The sequence below is a fragment of the Cetorhinus maximus genome, chromosome 7 (genome assembly GCF_964194155.1).
Source record: "Cetorhinus maximus chromosome 7, sCetMax3.hap1.1, whole genome shotgun sequence".
In the NCBI taxonomy this organism is placed as follows: domain Eukaryota; kingdom Metazoa; phylum Chordata; class Chondrichthyes; order Lamniformes; family Cetorhinidae; genus Cetorhinus; species Cetorhinus maximus.
In genome coordinates this window covers 33,859,438-33,884,417 of record NC_135885.1, presented here as the reverse complement: position 1 = coordinate 33,884,417, position 24,980 = coordinate 33,859,438, and the positions used below count along the sequence as shown (strand labels likewise).

Sequence of the window (24,980 nt, the reverse complement as noted above, 5' to 3'; positions counted from 1 at the left end):
ATCGGCGTGCTTTCCCGCTGACGTGGACAGACGGGATACGGCAGGGTTCCAAGAGCCTGGCATGATGGCCTTTTAATTATATGCTAATGTATTGCAATTAGCTCCCCTCCGACCGATGGCGGTAAATGCAGCCCGCCATTTGCGGGCTGAGCGGATGATCATGAACTACCTTCATGCCGTCGTGAAGCAGGTCGCGCCATATTTTCTGCGTACACCACCTATAACGCCCACCGCCAGCGGGCTCGGAAAATTCCACCCTGGGCCACAATGCCCTCTTCCATTTGTTCTTTTTAATTTTATTCTTGCTTTTTCTGTCAATCCCAACCTCTTGCTCTCAATCCACTATTCATATTTCCCTTTTTATTTTTCTTTCTGTCCAGACATACCTAATTTGTCTAGTTCCTTCTCTGCCTTTCTCTTGCTTCTTGGGTTTGATCTTTTCTTTCATTGGTTAAGGGCACAACGTTCACAATGGTTGCAACATTAACATCACCTGGCCATAATCGAATCAACGTTCCAGCAATTAGCGGCACAACTATAGTCCGATGTAAATGGTGGGCAATTAATGATATTCACCACCAAATGTACCATTATAGCAAGTTCTGGCCTGTAATGTTTATGAATAGCTGGATATGCAGGAAGGTACAATTTAACCTTTCAAGGATTGTGTTTTGCCAAACTATAGTCAGATCATCTTTCCTATTATGTCTATTAGTGGTTCTTTATTTGTTGATTACGGCAGATATATGGAAAGGGCCACATATTCTTTAAAATAAACAGAAAATTGCTCCTGATTTGATTGGTCTTATCAGTGTATAGACTAATATTTAGTTCTAAGGGTCAGGACGGTTATTATTCTGTATCTTTAACCTTTGCATTCTTATTAATTTGAACTGTTTTAATTTATTTTCAATCGAGTTGTACCATTTTGTATCCAGTCTAACACCAAAATAAACACAGAAAATGCTCAGCATCTAAGAACATAAGAAATAGGAACAGGAGTAAACCATTCGGCTCCTCGAGCCTGCTCTGCCATTCAATAAGATCATGGCTGGTCTTGTGTTTCGATTTCCGCATTCCCATCTAACCCCGATAACCTTTGATTCCCTTGCCTAACGAGAGCCTATCTACCTGTGCCTTAAAAATATTCAATGACCCCGTTTCCACCACCTTCTGAGGCAGAGATTTTCAAAGTCACACAACTCTCTGAGAGAAAAATTTCTCCTCATCTCTGTCCTAAAGGGGCAACCCCTAATTTTAAAACAGTGTCCCCTGGTTCTGGACTCACCCACAAGAGGAAACATCCTTTCGACATCGACCTTGTCAAGCCCATTCAGGATCTTGTATACTTGAATCAAACCACCCCTCACTCTTCTAGACTCCAGTGGAAACAAGCCCAGCCTGTCCAACCTTTCCTCGTAAGACAACCCATTCATTCCAGGTATCAATCTAGTAAAACCCCCTTTGAACCGCCTCCAATGCACTTACATCCTTCCTTAAATAAGGAGACCAAAACTGCACATGGTATTGAGGTGCGGCCTCACCAACGCCCTGTATAACTGAAGCACAACATCCTTACTTTTATGTTCAATCCCTCTCAAAATAAAGGATAGCATTCCATTAGCCTTCTTAACTACTTGCTGTAGCTGCATGCTAACTTTTTGTAACTCATGTAGGTGGAGAAACAGTGTTAACATTTCAGGTCATTGACTTTTATCAGGACTAGAAAAAGTTAGATATGTAACAGATTTTAAGCAAGTACAAAGGCAGGGAAAGTGGGAGGAGGGGAGGAAAGACATAGGGACGATTATACAGTCAGAGAGAAAGAGACAGCCCTACAGAGACTACAACAGAGAGATGAAAACGTAGCATTGACTAAGCAACAAGGCACTTAAAAATATGGAATTATTTATTTTAGAATCTCACACCTGCCCTTACATATATAATTTCCAGTCGGCAGTTCTTATAAATCCTACCGATACAGATTTATTGAATTTGAATATGTATATTGCATTAAAGAACATATACCAGTAAATACATTTTGAAGTCCAGTGGATTATTTCCTGACAGGAAGTTAAGCTTCATCGTCCATGAGAGGAAAGGAAGAAAAGGGAGAGGGGTGTCAGTATTGATTAAGGAGAGCATTGCAGTGCTGGAGAAAGAGAGCGTCCCAGAGGGATCAAGGACAGAATCTATTTGACTTCAACTAAGGGACAAAAAAGGTGCTGTTACATTGCTGGGTGCTGTCTGTAGGCCACCTATTAATGGGAACGATGTAGGGTAACAAATTTGCAAGGAAATTACAAAGAGGTGCAAAGCTTATAGCGTTGTTATAATGGGGGACTTCAATTACCTGAATATAGTCTGGGAAAGCGGTAATGTAAAGACCAGTGAGGGGCAAGGGTTCCTAGAGTGTGTTCAGGAAAATTTTCTACAGCAGTATGTTTTCAGTTCAATGAGAAAGGTAGCACTGCTAGACCTGATTCTTGGGAATGAGGTGTGCCAAGTGGATCAAATGACAGTATGAGAACATTTAGGGGACAGTGACCATTGTATCATAATGTTTAGGCTGACTATGGAAAAGGACAAAGAACAATCCAGAGTAAGAAAAATTAACTGGGGGAAAGCCAATTTCAATGAGGTAACGATCTGAGTCAAATAAATTGGAGTTAAAGGTTGGCAGAAAAACAGCAGTGGAACAATGAGCTACTCTCAAAGAAGAGAGCGTTCAGGTGCAGTCAATATATATTCCCCCCAAAGGTAAAGGTTGGGCAAACTAATCCAGAGCTCCTTGGATGTCAAAAGAGATAGAAATTGAGGTAAAGGAGAAAAGGTGTGCTTATGGCAGATGTCAGGTAGAAAATACAGTTGAGAACCAGGCTGAATATAGAAGGGTCAGAGGGAAGGTGACAAAGCAAATAAGAGAAGAAAGGGGAGAGTATGAAAAGAGACTGGCAGCCAACATAAAAAGGAATCCCAAAGTCTGCTGTAGACAAATAATAAAAGGGTGGCAAAAGGAGTGAGGCCGATTAGGGACCAAAAGGGGATGTGCGCATGGAGGCAGAGGGCATAGCTGAGGTATTAAGTGGATACTTTGCATCTGTCTTTACCAAGGAAGAAGATGCAACCCAGGCCATGGTGAAAGAGGTAGTAATTCAGACACTAGAAGGGTTTAAAATTGATAAGGAGGAGGTATCGGATAGGCTGCCTGTACTTAGTGGATAAAGCACCAGGATGAGATCAGATACATCCAAGGATACTGAGGGAGGTGAGATTGGAAATTTGCAGAGGCACTGGGCATAATTTGCAGTCTTCCTCAGACTCGGAGTGATGCCAGAGGACCGGAGAATTGCAAACGTTATACTCTTGTTTAAAAAACAGGTGTAAAGATGAGCCCAGCAATTACAGGCTGGTGAGTTTAACTTCAATAGTGGGGTCTGCACTGAAGTACTGTTTTGGGCTGCATTAGAGTGCTTCAATTGGAGTTTGGTGAGAGAGGGAGTTCCCTGAAGAGGGAAGGGGGTGATCCTTTCATTTTCTACCTTTCATCAGTAAGAAGAGCAGTGGTCGTGGTAAGTAGGACCTGGTAAGTATTTCTTCTGTCCTTAATATTCCCTAAACTAAAGGAAGTAAAAGCAAAGGGAGTAATTTAAGGGTAAGTCATCGCAGGGCAGCTTGGCCAAATGGAATGCTCCTCCTGTGTAATTTGGGAAGTCAGGAACACTTCCAGTGTCCAGGGCAACCACGTGTGTCTCCAGCAGCTACTTGAAATCTGTGTTTCGGAGCTGGAGCTGCACCTGGAGTCACTGGAGCATCCACAAGGATGAGATCATGATAGATAGCACATACAGTGAGGTGGTCACACCGCAGGTAAAGAGTGCACAGGCAGAAAGGGAATGGGTGACTTTACCAGACAGAGTAAAAGCACTAAGCAGGCAGTGCAGGAGTCTCCTAGGCCCATCTTCCTCCAACAGATTTTCTGTTTTGGATACCGCTGGGGGAGATAGTTTCTCAGGGGAATGCAGCAAGGGACAAGTCCGTGGCACCACGAGTGGCTCAGCTGCACAGAGCAGGGGAAAAAAGAGTAGGAGAGCAATAGTGATAGGGGTATATCGTAAGGGGAACATATAGATGTTTCTGCAGCCGCAGATGTGACACCAGGATGATATGTTGCCTCCCTGATACCAGGGTCAAGAATGTCACTGAGCAGCTTCAGGACATTCTGAAGGAGGAGGGAGAACAGCCAGAGGTTGTGGTCCATATCGGTACCAATGACATAGGTAAAAAGAGTGATGAGGCCCTGAAAGCAGAATATAGGGAGCTAGGAAATAAATTAAAAAGCAGCACCTCAAAGGTAGTAATCTCAGGATTACTCCCAGTGCCACGTGCTGGCGAGATCAGGAATAGGAGAACAGACCAAATGAATGCGTGGCTGGAGAGATGGTGTAAGAGGGAGGGATTTAGATTCCTGAGGCATTGGGACTGATTCTGGGGAAGATGGGACCTGTACAATCCGGACAGGTTGCACCCCAGCAGGACTGGGACCAATATCTTCGCAGGGGTGTTCGCTTGTACTGTGGGGGAGGAATTTAAACTAGATTGGCAGTGGGATGGGAGCCTGAGCGGGGAGACACAAGAGAGGTAAACAAAGATAGGAATGAAAGTCAGAGAAGTAGAAAGCAAAAGTATAAGAAAAGAGGAAACACGGGCTAGCACCAACTAGGGCCATAATACTAAAAAAGATGTAAAATGTTAAAAAGACATGTCTAAAGGCACTGTATCTGAATGCAGGGAACATTTGCAATAAGGTAAATGAATTAACAGTGCAAATAGATGTGAATGTGTGCGATATGATTGCGATTATGGCGACATGGCTGCAGGGTGACCAGGGTTGGGAACTGAATATCCAAGGGTCCTCTATATTTAGATTGGACAGGCAAAAAGGAAAAGGAGGTGGTGTGGCATTGTTAGTTAAGGATGAAATCAGTGCAATAGATGGTTTCTCACAGGAATGCAGCAAGAGCCAAGTCCATGGCACCATGAGTGGCTCAGCTGCACAGAGCAGGGGGAAAAAGAGTGGGAGAGCAATAGTGAAAGGGAATTCTATCTATTGGCTCAGAAAATCTAGATGTAGAATCAGTCTGTGTGGAGCTAAGAAGCAATGAAGGGTGGAAAACATTAGTGGGAGTTGTCTGTTGGCCTCCAAACAGTAGTGATAAGGTAAGGGACGGCATTAAACAGGAAATTAGAAGTGCATGTAACAAGGATGCTACAGTAATCATGGGTGACTTTAATCTACATATAGACTGGGCAAATGAAATTAGCAATAATACTGTGGCGAATAACTTCCTGCCGTGTGTACGAGATGGTTTTTTAGACCAGTATGTTGAGGAACTGACTAGGGAACAGGCTATCCTAGATTAGACATTATGCAATGAGAAGGGTTTAATTAATAATTTTGTTGCACAGGGTCCTTTAGGGAAAAGTGACCATAACATGATAGAATTCTTCATTAGGAAGTGAAGTAGTCCGAACTGAAACTAGGGTCCGAAATCTTAACAAAGAAAACTACAAAGGTATGAGGCGTGAGTTGGCAAAGATAGATTGGGGAACTTCATTAAAAGGCATGACAATGGATAGACAAAGGTTAATATTTAAGGAACGAATGTATGCATTGCAACGGTTATACATCCCTTTCTGGTGCAAAAGCACAACAGAAAAAGTGGCCCAACTATGGCTAACAGAAGAAATTAAGGATAGTGTTAGATCCAAAAAGGAGTCATATAAAGTTGCTAGAAAAAGTAGCAAGCCTGAGGATTGGGAGCAATTTAGAATTCAGCAAAGGAGAACCAAGAGATTGATTAAGAGGAGGAAAATAGAGTATGAGAGTAAACTTGCAAGGAACCTAAAAGCAGACTGTAAAAGCTTCTTTAAGTATATAAAAATAAAAAGATTAATGAAGACAAATGTAGGTCCCTTACAGTCTGAAATGGGAGAATTTACAGTAGAAAACGGCAGTGCAATTGAACAACTGCTTTAGTTCTGTCTTCATGGAGGAAGACACAAATAACTTCCCAGAAATACTAGGGAACCAAGGGCCTAGTGAGAAGGAGGAATTGAAGGAAATTAGTATTACTAAAACAATAGTGCTGGAGAAATTAATGGAACTTAAAGTCAATAAATCCCCAGGGCCCAATAATCTACATCCCAGGGTACTAAAGGAGGTGGTCATGGAAATAATGGATACATTGGTTGTCATCTTCCAAAATTCTGTAGATTCTGGAACAGTCCTGGCAGATTGGAGGATGACAAATGTAACCCCGCTATTTAAAAAAAGGAGGGAGGGAGAAAACAGCAAATTACACACCGTTAGCCATCCTCAATAGTAGGGAAAATGCTAGAGTCCATTATAAAGGATGTGATAACAGGACACTTAGGAAATATCAACAAGATTAGACAAAGTGAATATGGATTTATGAAAGGGAAATCATGTTTGACAAACCTACTGAAGTTCTTTGAGGACATAACTAGCAAAATAGATAAGGGAGAACCAGTGGTTGTGGTGTATTTGGACTTTCAGGAAGCTTTTGATTAAGTCTCACATAAGAGGCTAGTGTGTAAAATTAAAGCACATAGGATTGGGGATAATGTATTGGTATGGATTAAGAATTGGTTAGCAGACAAGAAACAGAGAGTAAGAATAAATGGGTCTTTTTTGGAGTGGCAGGCGGTGACAACGGGGGTACTGCATGGATCAGTGCTTGGGCCCCAGCTATTTCCAATATATATCAATGATTTGGATGAGGGAACCAAATGTAATATTTTCAAGTTTGCTGACAACATGAAACTTGATGGGACTGTGAGCAATGAGGAGGGTGTTAAGAGGCTTCAAGGTGATTTAGACAGGTTGAGTGAGTGGGCAAATACATGGCAGATTCAGTATAACGTGGATAAGCGTGAAGTTATCCACATTGGTAGGAAAAACAGAATGGCAGAGTGGTGATAGATTGGGAAATGTTGATGCACAAAGAGTACCTGGGTGTCCTTGTACACCAATCACTGAAAGCAAGCATGCAGGTTCAGTAAGCAGTTAAAAAGGCAAATGGTATGTTGGCGTTCATTGCGAGAGGACTTGAGTACAGGAGCAAGGACGTCTTTTTGCAGCTGTACAGGGCTTTAGTGAGACCACAGCTGGAGTATTGTGTGCAGTTATGGTCTCCTTACCTAAGAAAGGATATACTTGCCATAGAGGGAGTGCAGCAAAGGTTCACCAGACTGTTTCCTGAGATGGCAGGATTGTCGTATGAGGGGAGATTGGGCCAACTAGGCCTGCATTCACTGGAGTTTAGAAGAATGAGACGGTATCTCATTGAAACATAAAATTTTGACAGGGATGGGCCAAATGGATGCAGGGATGATATTTCCTCTGGTTTGGGGATCTAGAACAAGGGGTCACAATCTCAGGATATGGGGTAGACCATTTAGGACTGAGATGAGGAGAAACCTCTTCACTCAGAGAGCAGTGAACCTATGGAATTCTCTACCACAGAAGGCTGCGGCAGCCAAGTCACTGAATACATTTAAGAAGGAAATAGATAGATTTCTAGACTCTAAAGACGTTAACGGGCATGGGGAGAGCACAGGAGTACGACATTAAGATAGAGGATCATATTGAATGGCAGAGCAGGCTTGAAGGGCCGAATGACCTACTCCTATTTTTTATGTTTCTATGAAACTTCTAAAAATAGTTTGGGACAAAATTAATAGCCACATGGACCAATACGGGTTAATTAAGGGAAAACAACATGGATTTGTTAGGGGCAAATTGTGTTTAATTTGCTGATGTTTTTTGAACAGGTAACAGAGAGGGTTGATGAGGGTAATGCTGTTGATGTGGTGTACATGGACTTCCAAAAGGCATTTGATACAGTGCCACACAAGAGACTTTTGAGCAAAGTTATAGCTCATGGCATAAAGGGGACAGCAGCAACATAGATAGGAAATTGGCTGAGTGACAGGAAGCAGAGAGTAGAGGTTAATTGATGTTTTCATGGCTGGAGGAAGCTTTTTAGTGGAGTTTCCCAGGGGTAAGTGCTGGGTTGCTTGCTTTTCCTGATATGTATTAGTGACCTAGACTTTGGTGCACAGGGCACAATTTCAAAATTTGAAGATGATACAAAACTTGGAAGCATTGTGAACTGTGAGGAAGATAGTGCCAAAAAGACATAGACAAGTTGGTGGAATGGGCAGAAAGGAGGCAGATGAAGTTCAATGCAGAGAAATTTGAAGTGATTCATTTTGGTAGGAAGAAATGGAGAGATGTTGGATGGGATTTTCCATCCCTGCCTGCTGCTGGGATAGTCTGATCCTGCCGAAAATCAATGGACTTTTGGCTGGGTTGCCAAACCTCCCAATAGCAGATCTCACCACAACGGGGCCAGAAATCCCAGGTGCAGGTGCAGAGGAACATGAATGTTCGTGTGCATAAGTCATTGAAGGTGTCAGGACAGGTTGAGAGAGTGGTTAATAACGCATACAGCACCTGGGCTCCATTAATAGGGCATAGAGTACAAGAGCAATAAGTTTATGTTGAAATTGTATAGGATGTTAGTTCAGCCTCAGCTGGAGAAATAACTTTTTCATCCAGCCAGTGGCTAAGGTTGGGCATGCTCTGCCTGAGAATGTGGTGGAGACAGGTTCAATGGAAGCATCCAGAAGGGAATTAGATTGTTATCTGAAAGGGAAGAATGTGCAGGGTTACAGGGCAGGAGAATGGCACTTAAGTGAATTATTCAATCAAAGAGCAGGTGCATATACGATGGGGCGAATGGCCTCCTTCTGCGCTGTGACAATTCTGTAGTCCTGTGATTTTACTTTTGCGGCATCGGATTTAATGTTAGTAATTACCCAGGCTTTACACTAGAAACATATAGCGGGAATCCGCACAATATTTCAGACTCGGCATCGGTCTCAAACACTTTCCAAACAACGATCTGAAGAAGCCTCGACCGAAGCAAGCTTTAGCTTTTGGTATGTTTTAATTTGCTGTATTCTGGACCATTGAAAATGTGATGCCAATAGCTGTATTTCATTTGTTAGCCGTTGCCAGGCAAAATAAGGCTGGAGGAAGGAAGTGTAAAAGAAATGGCTGACCCATTGAGCAAATTTTGTGTGTGCAAACGCGTATACATATAAGCAATTCCACAACCTGTCAGTTATTGCCTGTCATTTTATTCAATGGCAGATTGGCTGCCGATCAACTTTATTTTTTCGAAACAATATCGGCAGGAAGTATTCACGGTGTATATGACAATTTTATTTTGCATTGAATATGTGCTGTTTTCCACAGTGCTCCAAATCTCAGCACTTTATTTCTAAGAGGTTACAACATTTTGAGAGTAAAGCAAACTCTCTGTACTAATTATTTTGTTTTGTTCGATGGATGTCGATCATTAGCGGCAAATCTGTGCCGTCCTTTCGAATAACGACACATCTCCTGTCCTCATGTGTCTATAAATAGCGAATGAAATCTATAGAAAAGAAAAATACAATGTAAGTGTCTGCTTTCGTTAGAACAAATATCAATTACATCGTGGACTTCAAATATTTCTATCCACAAGGTGGAGCTCAGAAATAAATTGTAGCAAGAGGTTGCGAATTCCAAAGTAGTCTGAAATAAGAGTTTCTGTTCGTTTACTGGAAATCCGGGAAAACGAAAATATTAACGATTCGCCATGATGACAGGACTCTTTATTAATAATACTTTATTTTCAATTATTTTTTGGAGTACCTTGACGTCCAACTCTTTCCAACTGAAACGTTGACTGTGTCCCCAATAGCAGTTGCTCGCCTTCCTCTCTGAATTGTGATTGACACATTAAAACTTAATTTAAATAAAAGCAGAGTCACGTTGGATCCCCATGACCCGGACATAAATCATTCCCCTCTCCCTTTGAGTTACGTATATAATGTTAATGGAGAAAAAAGATCGAAAAAAAAATGATTCTTGGTCAGGACCTGAAAGCCAACTGGCCAAATGGGCGTACGACTTTTTTTTAGTAACAAGATGTTTGACAGACCCAAAGTGAGTGCTTAATATCTGGACACTCTTTAAAAAAAAATCTTCACACATGTTATTAGCCAGGTTTTACCTAGGGTTTCCTTTCCCAAGGGATCGTGTGTTTTTATTTTGGTATATTAGCATATACATGCATTATCTTTAAAACGACAAAAATAAGACAACGATAAAATTTGTCTAACACATGACGAATTGGTCATACGATAAATTAAGACATATTAAACACAACGCTAATTTTCTTGTACTTAGTTTCTTTATGCAAACACACAGACACATTCGGTAGGCTCGAAAAAGAAGTCTTGCGATCTAATTATTTGTTTTACGGGGTACAATCTTATTCTGAAGCTCTAAAATATAACCTACAATCAGAAACTAGCTGCTTTTCGCAAACGTTCGCGTGATTATTAAGAATGATGCTCATCTTGGATCCGCAAAAAAAGGGCTTTTGCAACAATTACCCAAAGGTGGAGACAGAAACACGTTTGAAGCATGAAAAGTGCACTATTCATTCGGAGAGCCGGCGCAGATGCGATGGGCCGAATGGCCTCCATCTGTGCTGTAACAATTCTGTGATTCTTTGATGTAAACTCCTCAATCTCTGTGTTAAATGTGGAATTTAACATGTTTGTGTATGGGGATGAGTTCTTTCAATGTCTAACTTCTTTTGCAGGTACAGATGAGGATGTTATAAAGTCGAAGAAAACTTTCCGGACCCAAGCAGTTGTAAATCAGAATGCGGAGACCGAGTTAATGTTAGAGGGTGATGACGATACTGTTAGTCTGTTGCAGGAGAAAGAGATCGACAATTTAGCAGGTAATCACCAGTATCCTCAGAAGATGAGACGCCCTGTTTAACAGGTAGCCGCCTTATTTTAATGAAAGACGCACTGATGTATAATTCTACTGCATGTAGCGCTAAAGATCTTCATTTAAACGAAACCTTGTCAGTGTAGTGAAAGAGATTGATGGTTCAGGGATATGTTCACAGCATGCAGAGTTTTACTGCAGGAAAGTCTCCACAATACTGAAAAAGCGACCATAATCTGTCAATTTCCGAAACTCAAAGAACAAGATGAATATATGTGCTGGGACATTAACCATCATTATATTGCTCATCCAGCTTCTGAAAATGATGCAGTGCATCATTTCTTGTTATATTTTGCTGTTCAACTTAGAAAACAGATACGCAACGCTTAAAATGTAACATTAAAAGGTGTAAAATTAAACGTGTGTTAACTTTACATTGTGAACTGATTGAAAAGGTATTTTCTAAAAGTATGCATGTAGTTTATTAATTGAAAACAGTTTTAAATCCGGATATATTTAAGCGGGAAGGGCAATTTAGATCACATTTTCAAAAAGTGCTACAAACGGTACTTTTTAAACGAATATCCCCCTCCGTAGAGATAGATCGTCTCTGATTTGGCTTAATCGCAAATTGCAGGGCTATTTCTTTAAAACAATAATACATCTTGTTCACTTTTATTTCAGCGCCTTTTTGTCCGCGAATCTTTATTTCCAGGGGCAAGTCACAAATTTACAACTAACCTCTAAAGGAACCTTAGTGGTTACATCACAAAATCTCTGAAATCACTATCTAACGCAGTAGTGTAAGAATAGAATGTAAAAACTAACATTGTTATAAATTGCTAAAATTAACATTTTTTCAGAAGGTGGATGTCCATGGGTGATTGCATTATTGCTTGTTTAACCAAATATCTTTCCCAAATTACTTGTTTTAAAAAACTGATCTACTAATATTTGCTGTTTCACTTGATTTTTCGTCATTATTGAACTTGTTTATTTGAACAAATACACTACAAAATAGTAAATTTAAAGGGCTAATTCGATTAAATTACCAGGCAAGCCTCATTATTGACACCAACTTATTTATATGCGCACATTGTATTCTGTGCAAATATTGCCAAAGGAATGAAAAATATGAAATTTCAAAAGCACAAACCAAGCCTTTAATTCTGTTTAGTTGTTTTTACTATGATTGACTACTTCTCAGAGTTTAAAGACACGGGACTAACCTCTGTCCACAGTGAAGCTTTCCTATCAATTGTCTCAATAAATTCCTGTTTTATGTTACTTTTTCTTTATACCTTCTCATATTGTGCTTTTTTTTCTCTTTTCTGTCTAGCCTAGGCCCGGCTCACCATCTCAGAAGTCTGGCTTTGTTGATCATTTGATCTGTTGCATACGCGATAAGTCTGAGTCAGGCCACTGCTTTTCTGTGTTCTCACTCTACGGTTTCCATTTGGGCGGGGTTTACCTCATGCGCTGAGTAGCCCGCAATTTCCCTCTCTCATTTAAAATCATCACGAAAACCGCGGTCAAAGGACTGTCGGTTATATTGTTATCCCCAAGTATTTTTTCCCGCCTGCCCTCGACATTTATAAGCGTGAGTGATCTGTGTTGTGTGGTGATCTATAGGTTTGGGCTCCAGTCATGTTTTCCTTGTTTCACTGCTGCTCTGTAAGGATGGATCTCGCCATCAGAGCTATGTTTTTCCATTGCCTACCCGAATCTCATGATCTTTGTTTCAGACCTTGCGCGTTTCCTGCACTATCTTACTCCTGATCTATAGTCCTAAATCGGATATATATCTTAATATTTGACTTTGCAGTTTCTTTCCTTGTTATAAGCCCCACGTCATCTATATTCCTGATTGCCAATACCTCTGTCATCTCCAGTGTTACTCTTCCATTTTACATTTATATGCCGCTAATCTACCAATGTGGTTCAATTTAACACAAATGGTGGATGTTGATAGTTAAGTGTCAAACCAAGAAGTCCTGCTGCTGCTTAACTCCATTGATACCGTATTATTTTATTTAAGGGAGACATCAAAGGTTAAAATATGGTGTTTTATGTAGATTTAAACGCTGATTTCAATTTGAAAAAAGCTTTGAAATGATTGAGCCTCCAATATTCGCTTCATGTGTATTGCTTACCTTAAGGTAAATTTACACGTCAGATAACTGGGTCTATTATAAATGGATATAAACGCCCACATGTTCACAAATTGGGCGGTTTAGCAGCCTATCTTTTAGATCTAACAAATATATGTGGTACAAGAAACGAAGCATGTATTCAGTCCTAGAAGAAAGTTGTGACTTCGAAACAATTCAAATATAAAAAGGTTTGCTCTATCACTGTAAAAGTGGGAAACATTCACGCAGTTATGCCAGCTGCAAAAAGGCAGTTGCCGTGCACATTTGAAGCATTCAACCTTCCGTAAAATCAGGCCAGAGCGGATCGCAGTAAGACACTATTTGCTGCTCGATTCAAATAAAGTTCCGAAAGCACAATGTCGTCGTTTTATGCCCGGAGAAGTCTAGTTAAAAAATAACTTTCATTTTTGATTATTTCTCTGATCTTTGAAATATGTGCGTATTTGAGTACTATTTTATGCAAACATTTTAATATTGCATCCTAATTATGGAGTCGCTATCCCATGAGAGATTAAAACATAATCCTTTTCTTACGGCTGTACTGGATTAACCTCATATTGTCCCAGTCTTTCTCTAATTCCCTCCAGGCTACAGTACAATGTTTATATCCTCTTTAAATGTTCTACACTTAGAGTGACTATGCAATTAGTGTTTTGGAAAGCGCCCTCCCTCCGAAAAAAATAACATTGAAAAATTCTAAAAATTTGATCTGAATTAGTAAACATCTCTTCTGAGAGTTATAAAAGCAATAGCTTCGCGCAGTGCTTTTCTCCAAGCACAAAAGAGGAGAGCTTTGGGAATACAAACCAAATCCACTTGTAATCTTGCAACAATATCGAACATAATTGGTTGAGCAACCTAGATTAAGATTGATGAGAGATTAAAGTAGCGATCGATAGCAAATATCAATCGTAAAGATTTTAGTTTGGCTAGTTGTGGCTGGATATAGATAATATGGAGACAAGTGAGTGCTCGGGATCCAGATGATGACATTTCACGTGATGATGATCAGCTGACTGAGATCAGAACTATCCTAACAAAACTTTAGATTTGCCTAGTAAGTGGAACAAAAACTGAAATGTACTAGGTATATCTCCGTTACATTGTCAGTGATCAAAGTATCTGTAGATGTTAATTGAAAGTTGGTAACGCATTTAACCAATGTGTAAAGAAAAACTTTGGTTTGTTATCAGTACTCTGCAGTGAGTTTTGTGATAAATTTCAGACGTACAAAAGCTTTGAATGCTAATTTTCCACGTTATTTTAGGAGTAATCTGTGTAGGGCGTTCAAACCAATAAAATGTACGACAGATTGTGTCCTGAAACTAAAATGTTTCAGATCTTACTCCGATAACTCCTACAAATGTAGTATCTGAGGTCTTTTGCATGGTGATCTCTCAGAAATTACCAATAGCACTAAAATTATCCTCGAAGCCTATACACATTCACTCGGAGTATTGCAAGTGCTAATTAATGTTCTACGAAGTCTGTGATTGAATGTGAACACTGGTGTATGGTGCATGATGAAGAAAATTCCATAAGTGATTGCGGTAAACCGACTTCGTCAAAGTGTTATATTTAAAACGACTCGTGTGTTTGAAATCACGTTCCCTGCTAAGATCCATACTGAAAATGAAGATTTGTATGTCTTCCTGCAGGCCCCGTTGTCCTGAGTACTCCAGCTCAGTTAATCGCACCAGTGGTAGTTGCTAAAGGAACCTTGTCTATCACCACGACAGAAATCTATTTTGAAGTAGACGAGGATGACCAAGGATTTAAAAAAACCGACCCAAAAGTAAGTTATTTTAATGTTTGTAAGGTACTTGTTTACATCAGAACCATCTTTTGTATTTGTGATCTGTTTAGTCGCCTTCCTCAATTATTTTAAATGACACAACTTTATCCAATATTCTGAAAACTTAAAATTTACACGAACATTAACGCATTCTCAATCTTGAAGTGCACGTTTATTTTTTCCCCAGCAATATAAAATGACGTGCTGAGAAATTACAATAAGTTGTACGAGTACTAATTTTTGTATCAGGTCTTATGTTGTCAGCAAAGTTAGAAAATACTGTAAATGACCTACAATTATCTACATGTTCGTAATATGCTTAAAATTAATTAGAAATAAACCGAAATATTTCTGCAAATATTAAATCGATAGGCTGTATTTCGGAACAGAAAAGGAAAACCAGCAGTTTGCAATTTTTGCTAATTGCAATAGTTGTACATTCCTGAAAATCGCATTAATATGTGAATTAAAAAGTATTTTCCCCTATTTCACTCCTGTCCCTTTGGCATTACACACATTGACCCAAGCGACTCGGCCGAACTAATATGTATCCAATAAAACTGATCGACCCGCATCTTGCAGCCATGTCAGTTTCACATCTTAAAAATAAAACATTTGTGGCCGAGTCAGCTTCACAGTTGGAACAAAGCTGGGTTCGTTGGGATGTAGCAATAAATCCATGTTATGTGGAACTAATGGGAACATATAAAATGTAATACTGTCGCTTTCCTCACTGAAAATTATATAGCTCTAGTATTGATCACGTGTTCACAGCATCTTATGAAATAATTCTAGAAGTTCAGCATGCGTGTTCGTGTGTGATATTCAGTGCTACAAACAGACGTCCAAAAAGTGTTTGATATCTGCATCTCTTGGGACTCGTTTATTTAAAGTAGCCGATACATTTTGATGAGCCTTAAGTGAATAAAACTGGCAGGACTAAAGACGGGAGTTGATCTTTAACCTAGTCTATCCGGGCCTACAAAAAAGTTGATGGCTTTTTCAAACCACGATGTTCAGGCCTTGGCCCAGTTTTTATTGCAGCTAGTTGTCTTGTATACTGCCTGCAGATCAAATATTTACAATTTTGCAATATCTTAACTATACTTGCGAGGACCAAGCCGATATAATAGTAGTTGATATATAATTTAGTTACGATATGTGACTATTTTGAAACAAACATCCAAATCTGTTTTATAAACGTAGAATGTATTTAAACATAAGGCTCTCTCATGGATTCCCTTTTTAGTGCCAAGCTTGACCCACCTGTTTCCCCTCTATCTTGTTTTTATTCTGTTCTCATTTTTGTTGGTTATATTATATTATCTATAGCCATTATAATGAGACACATAACCATAAACCTGGAAAGAACCCTAACTATCAAACAACAAGACAAAAATTAACCAACAAAGAAAACGAAGAGTTTGTTTCCAACGGCTTGTATTCTTGCTTTCACTGTGGTGTACTACAAAATAACATGAGGCAGGAAAATTTGGGTCTATTTAACCCACTAATTTTCATAGTCACCTATGGTGACGGGCATTGATTAATGTTGTGCATTTTTTATATGTCTTTTGATTCTTTTAAAACTTGCTTTAATTGGGTACAGTTTGAACCATTAGCACAAAATTTTATTAAAATAAATTTATGTACGCTATAGTTAATATATTGTTTTTATTTGGTTATGATTTGTACTTACATAAAGAACTAATTTGTTATTGAGAAGTATTAGTAGCATTAAATTTTATTTCTGTTTTTGCATCAAAACGTAATTATTAACTGCAGCACTTGATTTTATTTAGAAACAATTGCTTGGGTGGATAAAACAAGAAACGTAAAATAACTTTATAAAACTGTCTATGGTTTCAAAGGGCCAATTACGTATTTCATGCACATCCCATTAGTAACGAAAAATCGAATAAAAATTAAACTTAATTTGGAATATTTGAAAATATTTTATTACATACTCATATTGCTCAAATTCTTAAATACAAATCAGTTCCTTTTGTAAGCATTTTTGTGGGATGGGAGCAGTTATGATGCAGATGTGAAATATTCTGTTTTTGTTACATTAAAACAAAACTGTTTTGTTTAGCTCGTCATAGTATCGTTCGTTTTCTGCTTTCCGAACTTGTATTTCTACTGTATTTACATACAGCTGAAAAATCAATGCCCAGAAGAGATTAACCGATTTTATATTGTACTGTGCCCATTCAACACTATATCGAACAAGAGACCTTTTTAAAAATACTTTGAGGCAACAAAAGAGCAAGTTGGCATCGTATATACATGGTTATATCATTTCTTTTTATAATTAGCTTAAAAATTCACCAGTGAGTTGACAAGTTTGCAGACGTGCGATGTAGTTAAAATCTTAAGCTATTCCTCGATGGGGTTTCATAGGTTACAATTTCAAATGTAAACATATTAAACGATCATATTTTAAACCCACTCACCAATGAATCACATTGGTAATTTTTATACATCATGAGTGATCTTCGTTTATATTATCCATGTCTTATTCTAGTTTACTAGATTAAAACAGGAGGTCTTAACACAATTTTAATGCAACAATACGTTTTGAGAAAATACAATTTACGCGTGTTTTTGTTATAGAATTGCATGTTATATTACCTCAAGATTAGTTACCAAAACATAATCGACGATTTTCATCCCTAGTTTGGTTTACACATGTCTTCATAACAGTTTCTTAAACCTATAGTATTCGTTTTATATTATTGACCTCAAAACAGGCTGTGTCATTCAGGACAATAGCTGGGTTTCTACAAACTATTTTACAATATATTGTGGCGCTTTTATATCTTTTATAATTCATTGAATTTTTAAGCAATTGATCAGTGGGCACGTTGTTGTAGATATTATTGAGACTAGCAACAATGATTAGTCTTTTACTACAATGATAGAATATTTGATGTTAAGTAATTCATTACAAACTGCAAGCAGTAAGATTTTAATCATTTCTTTTATTAATTTCAAATTAAATATTTTCAGCAACAGGAATTCCAAAATGTTCTTAATCACAAAATGTTCTAATCCAGTGTTTTTCAAGTGCATATTTTCAATATTTTCTCCAGTATTCGATATTCAAGCATATGTATAAGCAAAGTTCATACTTCCATTTGAATATAGTTTAAATAACAATTCAAGTAATGGGAATGAGTAATAAAGGAATGAACAAGCAAAACTCTGAAACGATCACTGTCGTCAAAATGTAAACTTCTGCATTAGACACACCAGATAGCAATAAACTTCAATGATATTTATCTACAAATACCTTGATGGCAATGTCGTCTTTTAGCAAAAAAATGTCCAGCCGTATCCAAAAAGATGAAACCAGTCAGCCTGTTCGCCTAAGAACTCACGGTACACACAACATCAACAGCCACAACTGAACGACAAATGCGAGGTTTTTTTTTAATATGTAACAAAATAAAAATCAGTTTAAATGTCGTAAATGTTCATTTTCAAAGTTTTTCTAAGCTTTTGGGGTTGGTGAGTATCTCCCTCGCCAGGCGCCAGGTTTGTTTTGCTGCGTTTTCCAAAGCGGTATGTGGTTTTCCCTGAAATAAATCTAGATTGGGTAAGAAATAATGTGGACATCTGCGACACTGAAGGCAGGAGATGAGCTGCAGTAGAATCCCGTTTAGGCGATCTCCCAAACACGACTCGTCCCAGTCCGATTCCCTGGGATGTTTCTCACATTCATAGGAAACCAGAGTTTTCATGTGGTAGTTATTGAGAGGCTGTCCAGGGAGTTCAAGGTGCCGGTCGCGCAAAGTTTTGAGAACGGATAGACATTTCTTTCGACAGCCCCCGAGTAGAAGCCTGTTCTCGGCCTCGGCGAACTGTAAAACCCAAGCATCGCTCTCGGCTGAGCTCTGTTTGCCGGAAAGGGAGTAACACTCTTTGGAGAGCAGGTTGAACCCCTCGGCCTTGACCTCCGCCACCCGGTTCGGCCCAGGCCAGGGGATGTGAGGCAGTGGCCAGTGCGCCGCGCTCCTCGGCCAAATCCCAGTGCACTTGAAAGCGGGAGTGATCTGCACTATGTAGCGGTCCCTGATCCGGAGCTTCACTTCACTGGTGTCGGCCACCATCTTCACCACGTCCCGGTAGCTACATTTGTCCACAGCCTGAGCCACCAGTGTTTGGAACCTGGAGCGGATCTTACGCGCAGAGAGATAACCCGAAGCCGTAATGAATTCCACCCACAGAGACATGCTCCTCTTGCGACCGTCGCTTAGTTTCAATACGGCGCAGCCAGGTAAGGAACCGTCGTCCACGAAGTTGAAAACTCCCATCTGGTTCAGGTAGAGGACCACCTCGAATTCGGTAGGGGAAATTACCTCCAACCCCTCAAAGCGGCTGTCGATCTCGTTGAGAGAGCTGATAAACCGCGGCTCCTGCACTTCTACTTCCTTGAGCACGTCTGACACCACTTTGCACACTTCCCTGATGGTCTTGGCTATAGCGGCCTTTCGAGCTTGACATTTCTCATTATAGTACTTATTTAAGTGGTAGACTAGTTTGGCTTGGGCAGCTATCATATTGGGGCAGAGATCCGGGTTGTACACCGGAGTCTCGCAATAGGCTGACGGATCCAATGCGGCCGGTTTTACAGGCGCCAACTTCAGAGAAATAAAATTAGCAATAAAATTAGGTGTCGTAATAAAAAAGACACTTCGAACGTTGTTAATCTCAAAGGATAGCGTTCATAAAATCTGGACGGCAGCGATAGTGTAGAACCCGAGCACTGCAATACTAGGACCAACTTCGTGTTTGTTTGTTTTCTCTTTCGCTTGCTCGCGCGTTCTCTTTTTCTCTCTCTCTAAGTTGTCAAGAAACAGATCAAGTGCATTCCAGCCTGTGCTTCTAAAGCTGCTGATCAGTTTGGAGGAGCACAGATGCTCTGTGGAGTGTAAAATATAAGGCAGGGCCGGGCGTCGGCATCCAATCGCTCTTGGGCTCGTCATTGCCTGCCACTAAATAGAGCTAATTAATCCTAGCATTTTTAAAGAAACTCAAAGTGCGTGTCTGAGACCAAAGGGGAATGTTCAAAAAAGCGCAATCGGATTGAGAGAGGAATACTTGAATTTTTGTGTGTATGTTGTGGATATTGTTGGACAGAGAAGCTATTTGGTAATATATAAATAGATGCGGTATTTGATAGCCAGCTGATCTATTAGCCCTCTCATTCTACTAGGTTGGGCAGTGTTTACAGTTATGAGGTGTTTGTATAGGCAGGTGCTAATGGCTTGTTGTGGCTGTAGGTTATTGTCACTTTCAAAGAAAGTCCGGTTTCATGGAGGCTCTTCATTTGATTGTCAGATAACAGATCAAATCCAGTCTTAGAAGGCTTTAGCTCGACAGTATAGCTGTTTTTAAAATGACGTCTCACAGCCATATGTTTCTTTATTTGCAAAGAGCGGTGTAATTAGAAGAAACATTTCACATTTATTTTAACAAAATTAGGTTATGAGACATTCACTTAGGTCATGTGTTTTGAAAACATGAAAATTGTACGCTCTTAAAAACAGTTTTAAAGCAATGTTAGCCCAACAGTCGGAGCAAGGAAAACTGATATGCAACAAAATTAACTTTAAAATCTGTCAATGAAGTGCCATAGGTTTACTATGTATTTTGACGAAAAGTTTGTTCTTATTTCTATAGCAGTTTCAAAAGATTATTTCATCTTTTGGATTTACAAATGCTCTCGGATCGGTTTTTTTTTCAAGCGATGCCGATTTTCAAAGCTCTTGCAATTGGAGATTTGCTGTTTAGTGCATTGTAAACCGTGCCTTGTCATTGCTCTCAGTCAGGCTGCTGGCGGTGTGATAAAAGGAGATCATTACGTACCACAAAACGGGGCTGCATTACGGGATATGTCACTTTTTGTAAAGCAAAGTTAACAACCTGTTCTGTTCGTGGTGGTGAGAAGTATCGCAAATGAATGTATGTTGATAACTCACCGTAATTGACATAGATTGACTCTCAAAATGAGCTAGATTTCTGAATTGTAGGTTAGTTTACCAAAACCATTGGTGGAGCTGTTTGGCAAAACCCTTTCGATGTTGGAGCTACTTAAAATGAAGGCATATACATTGTATCATTTACAAACTTCGTTAGCTTATTAACACTTGGTTCTGTCAAAGGGCGGTTTTAAAATAACATGTTTCTTTATTGCCGCTGTAAATTAAATAGATCTCAAGTTAACGTGTTATGGAAACCAAGTGGATATTATAGTCTAGGCCGCTTTCATTAAAATAAAAATACGATATTTTTTCCCATTCAGTTAGATTATAAAGTAACCGATTAAGTATTAATTAGAGTTGGAGAGGTTCCATAATCACTTGCACCAATTCTTCGTAACGTTCGCTGTACGTTTCATTTTGCTGAATATCGTTAAATGTAAAGTTATGTTTTCTTACAAGCCATGTGCAAGCACATGATTATTAGCTAGCACAGATATCTGCATTTCATACAGAGGCGAATTTGATCATGCTTAATTAGCTTTTAGAATTTGCGTTAAATAAAGTATTTGACAATGGAGCCAGATTGCGAGCATCGAATCAGCCAGATTGAGAAAGCTTTGCATCTTTTTTTGGCTGCTGCTGATTTTTTAAAACTAATTAATCGAAGAAGGTATTAAACTGTCGCTCGAAATAAAAAAAATATTTTGAGAGATAAATATACACATGTTCTTATCCACATGTTAAACGAGAATTAACCTCTTTATTGTTCCTACTGTTCAAGGTGGAATTTCCTATTTGCTCAGTGTGGGTCATCTTAGTGAAATTAGTGTAAATTCTAAAGATTTTCTATTTTCCAATAACTTGACGCAAAGATTCTACAATCGCATTTAACATGACAAACAGGAAGTTCTACATAGTACAAAACGAATTCATGATTTGGTGTCTTAATACAGTAGATGATTGAAAGCGAATAGGATTTAAATACGGCAAATATTTTGATGCCAGTATGCCACAATAGATAGATTTATAGATCTTGTAATATTAGTCTTCTGGCCCATAGAGACTGTATCAAATTTATTCAAAATGAAATGTGCATCATGCTCTACTCGAGAATTACAGCTGGTTTGTAAAATACAATATTTGATTAAGTTTGTTAAAAGGCAATGATCTAAGCAGTGAAAGATGAAATGGGTTGCTAGACATTTTATTTTCTATCAACAAGAAATAAAGCAGCAGAGTGTGATTAAAGAAAACTACAATTTTAAATAATGTTTATTTGTACTAATCAATGCAGGATGAAAAAATTGAATTGGACTCTTCATTTAGATTTATGGACTCATATTTAATATCACACTTATTAATATTTAGTTAACACATAATGCTGACAGATCCAGAGAAACATCAGTCTCCCTGCTCTGGCTGTGTCTTAAGCTTTCAACACACGCATTGGTATGCTCAAGAACAGTAATATAATAAAACTACTCAAATGTCAGAAGAAGCTTGATAACTATAATGTTAAAATGTAACCAAAAAAATTGTAAATAAAATGTTTTTCCTCACCGTGTTCGCTTTCCCATTTCTCTCTCTCTCCCTTGTTGCTCATTACCCCTTCTCTCCCCCTCCAGTTTTTTATTTTGCCTTTACGTTGTCTTAATTGCTAATTAATATTTCCAATTCAAATTGTTCAATACCTTCAATTTATTTTTAAAACTCATGGCTTTACATTTCAGTTTTCCTTTGTGACGTTCTATATCCATTTTGACTCACATTCTAAAAACTGGTCATCAGTTGCCTGAAAGCTGTCTCCAGTGCTGTTTTTCAGCCAGAACGATAAAGATAGAAATGCAGTTTTTTGACACATATTAATGTATCAAACCATAAATGACTTTTGCAGGGTAAGTTATCTTGTCTGTGGCACCAGCTACTGAATCATACTTGAATGACATTTCAGATTAAATCTATGGCCATATACATTTCAGTAAATCACTAAGGTATTGTCCCTTTTTAAAAATGTTAACAAAAAATTGGCTCATTATTAAAAATAATGTACAAAAGCTTTTAAATGCCTGAAGTTCACTAGTTATCAGTGGCTATTTCACTGATGATGTTATTAGAATGGCTATGTTAATCACAATATCTGTTCAACTTGTATATACTGACCTTCTGTGGCACAGTTTATACAAAAAGGGGTCAGCAAAATTATTACGGAAACAAAATTTAAGGTTTGAATTTTTTGAATAGAGGCTTTGGGCAGGGATATCTTGTTAGAATGTAAAATATGCCAGTAGGTTGATGGTTTACTTCAAACTGAAATAATGGCTTGCAAACTCAATCCATATGAAAAAGTGGGAACGAGTTTGGTGTGAATGATAGTTCGTCTTAAAGTTCAATTTCTCTACATTCCATTCGCCTGGCCATTTTATATTAATTTCGGTCTCTGGGTTGGGGGTATGGTTGGGGAACAATTAATCTATAGAATTGGATGCTATAGTAATTATATCATTATGGTAAGTGTTTCAAACATGGCATGATTATTTCCTTGAGTTGCAGTCATTTTCTTTGTCCCCATGTCTAAAATATTTTTCTATATGCAAAATCCTTCATTGTAAGTTTCAGGTTTTTATTAAATGCACAATGAATTTGAAATATTGTGCACAAGAATACAAGCAAGTGTATTTTTGAAACAAATTTTCAAGTTGAAATCCCTCAGCCAAGTGATAAATAGTTCATGTTTCACAATTCAGATGTCAGCTGTTTAAGGGTGCCTTCGCACACCACCCTTATCATCACAACAAAATAGTCCTTAATTTTCCATGATGCTAAAGGTAGTAATGCAGACAAGGTCACTGTTAGATCGAGTTGATTTACATGCCCAGCACCTAGTGGTTTGAGATCTAAACTGCAGATCACAGACTGTAGTTTGAATTCATACTCTGTGATTCACTTCCAAGGGTATCGTAGAATAGAAAAAATGAGGAAGAAATAGAAATGTAATTTTTTTCTTAATTAGTACCCTTCTAGGGACAAAATGCTAATAGCCTTTTTAATCTCTCCAGAATTTAAAACAAAACTCTTGCGTGCACATGTGTTATAATGCCATCATGTGCACATCATGACACAGTAGTATTAACTGTCTTGAAACCCTGGAAGGAAATTGGGAGGTACCAGAATGAATCAACAATCCGAACCTGAAACAAACACAGTAGCAGTTCATTTCCAGTTTGCTTGCTGGAGTGTGAAGGAACAGGCAAAAATCCTCAACAACTCTCAAGTTAATTGCTACTAATATTTGAGATTTCATACCAGTTGCAAGGGTATGATGGAGTGTCAGAAAAACTGAACTTGAGATATCTTACAAGGGACATAGGATCAGACATAGGATTCTATTTTACAGAGTTCATTTTAAATACACATTACATAGCTCCCTTATTGTGGATACTGTTAAACCTTTAATATATTTTCAATGGGTAGGTGAAAATTTAGATTCATATTTATACTTTGCTTATACTTATGGCGCTTGATATTAAAACCTTTAGTTTTCAATATCATGTGCTGTAAGTGTTAATACCAAGGAAGTTGTTAGCATTATGTGAGACCTACACATGATTGTCACATGTTTTCATTAAATTAACCATGAAGTGCATGAATATTCTTTTCAGCATGTAAACTATCCACATTTGTTTTCATGAGATAATATATTCATACAGAATTCTCTATAATGCTGAAAATTTTCACTTTTTAAATATAAATACTGTTGTTTAAATAAAACCAGATTGTAAACATAATCCTGGTTTACAATGTGAAAATGCTATTTTATCTTTCAAACTGTTACAAAAAAGATATAAATTAAAGAAAATGCATAGTTGCAAAATGTAAGACTGCAGACATTAAAGCGGTAATTTTAACGGCAGCTCCTCCTCCCCCAGATAAGTGGGAAAGGAGATGGAATGGATGGGGAAGTGGGGGGGTTAAAAATGGGAAGCCTAACCTCAACCTGCCACTTCTGATTTTAACAGAGGCAGGTCAATTGTGGGGGATGGGGGTTGTTTGCAGGCTCTTAGGAGGTAAGTTGGTCACCAAAATCTTTAAAGGATTGTGCCTCCATTTTAACTTGAGTTTTTTTTAAATACCTGCAGTCAGGAATTCCCAGGCCACGG

General features: G+C 38.6%; 2 protein-coding genes across 3 annotated transcripts in view; one reads left to right on the top strand and one right to left on the bottom strand.

The window, feature by feature from the left end:
• nbeaa (neurobeachin a) overlaps nt 1-24,980 on the top strand; it is a 1,012,857-nt gene that overhangs the window by 721,334 nt on the left and 266,543 nt on the right. For both annotated transcript variants that reach the window (XM_078545316.1, XM_078545315.1), the window contains exons 39-40: nt 10,749-10,892; nt 14,697-14,833. In XM_078545316.1, the coding sequence (XP_078401442.1) occupies nt 10,749-10,892; nt 14,697-14,833 (281 nt within the window). The remainder of the gene's footprint in view (nt 1-10,748; nt 10,893-14,696; nt 14,834-24,980) is intronic.
• On the bottom strand, nt 17,798-19,781 carry mab21l1 (mab-21-like 1). Its single transcript, XM_078545314.1, has one exon. It carries the CDS (start codon nt 19,396-19,398, stop codon nt 18,319-18,321), a length of 1,080 nt encoding a protein of 359 aa, XP_078401440.1. The 5' UTR covers nt 19,399-19,781; the 3' UTR covers nt 17,798-18,318.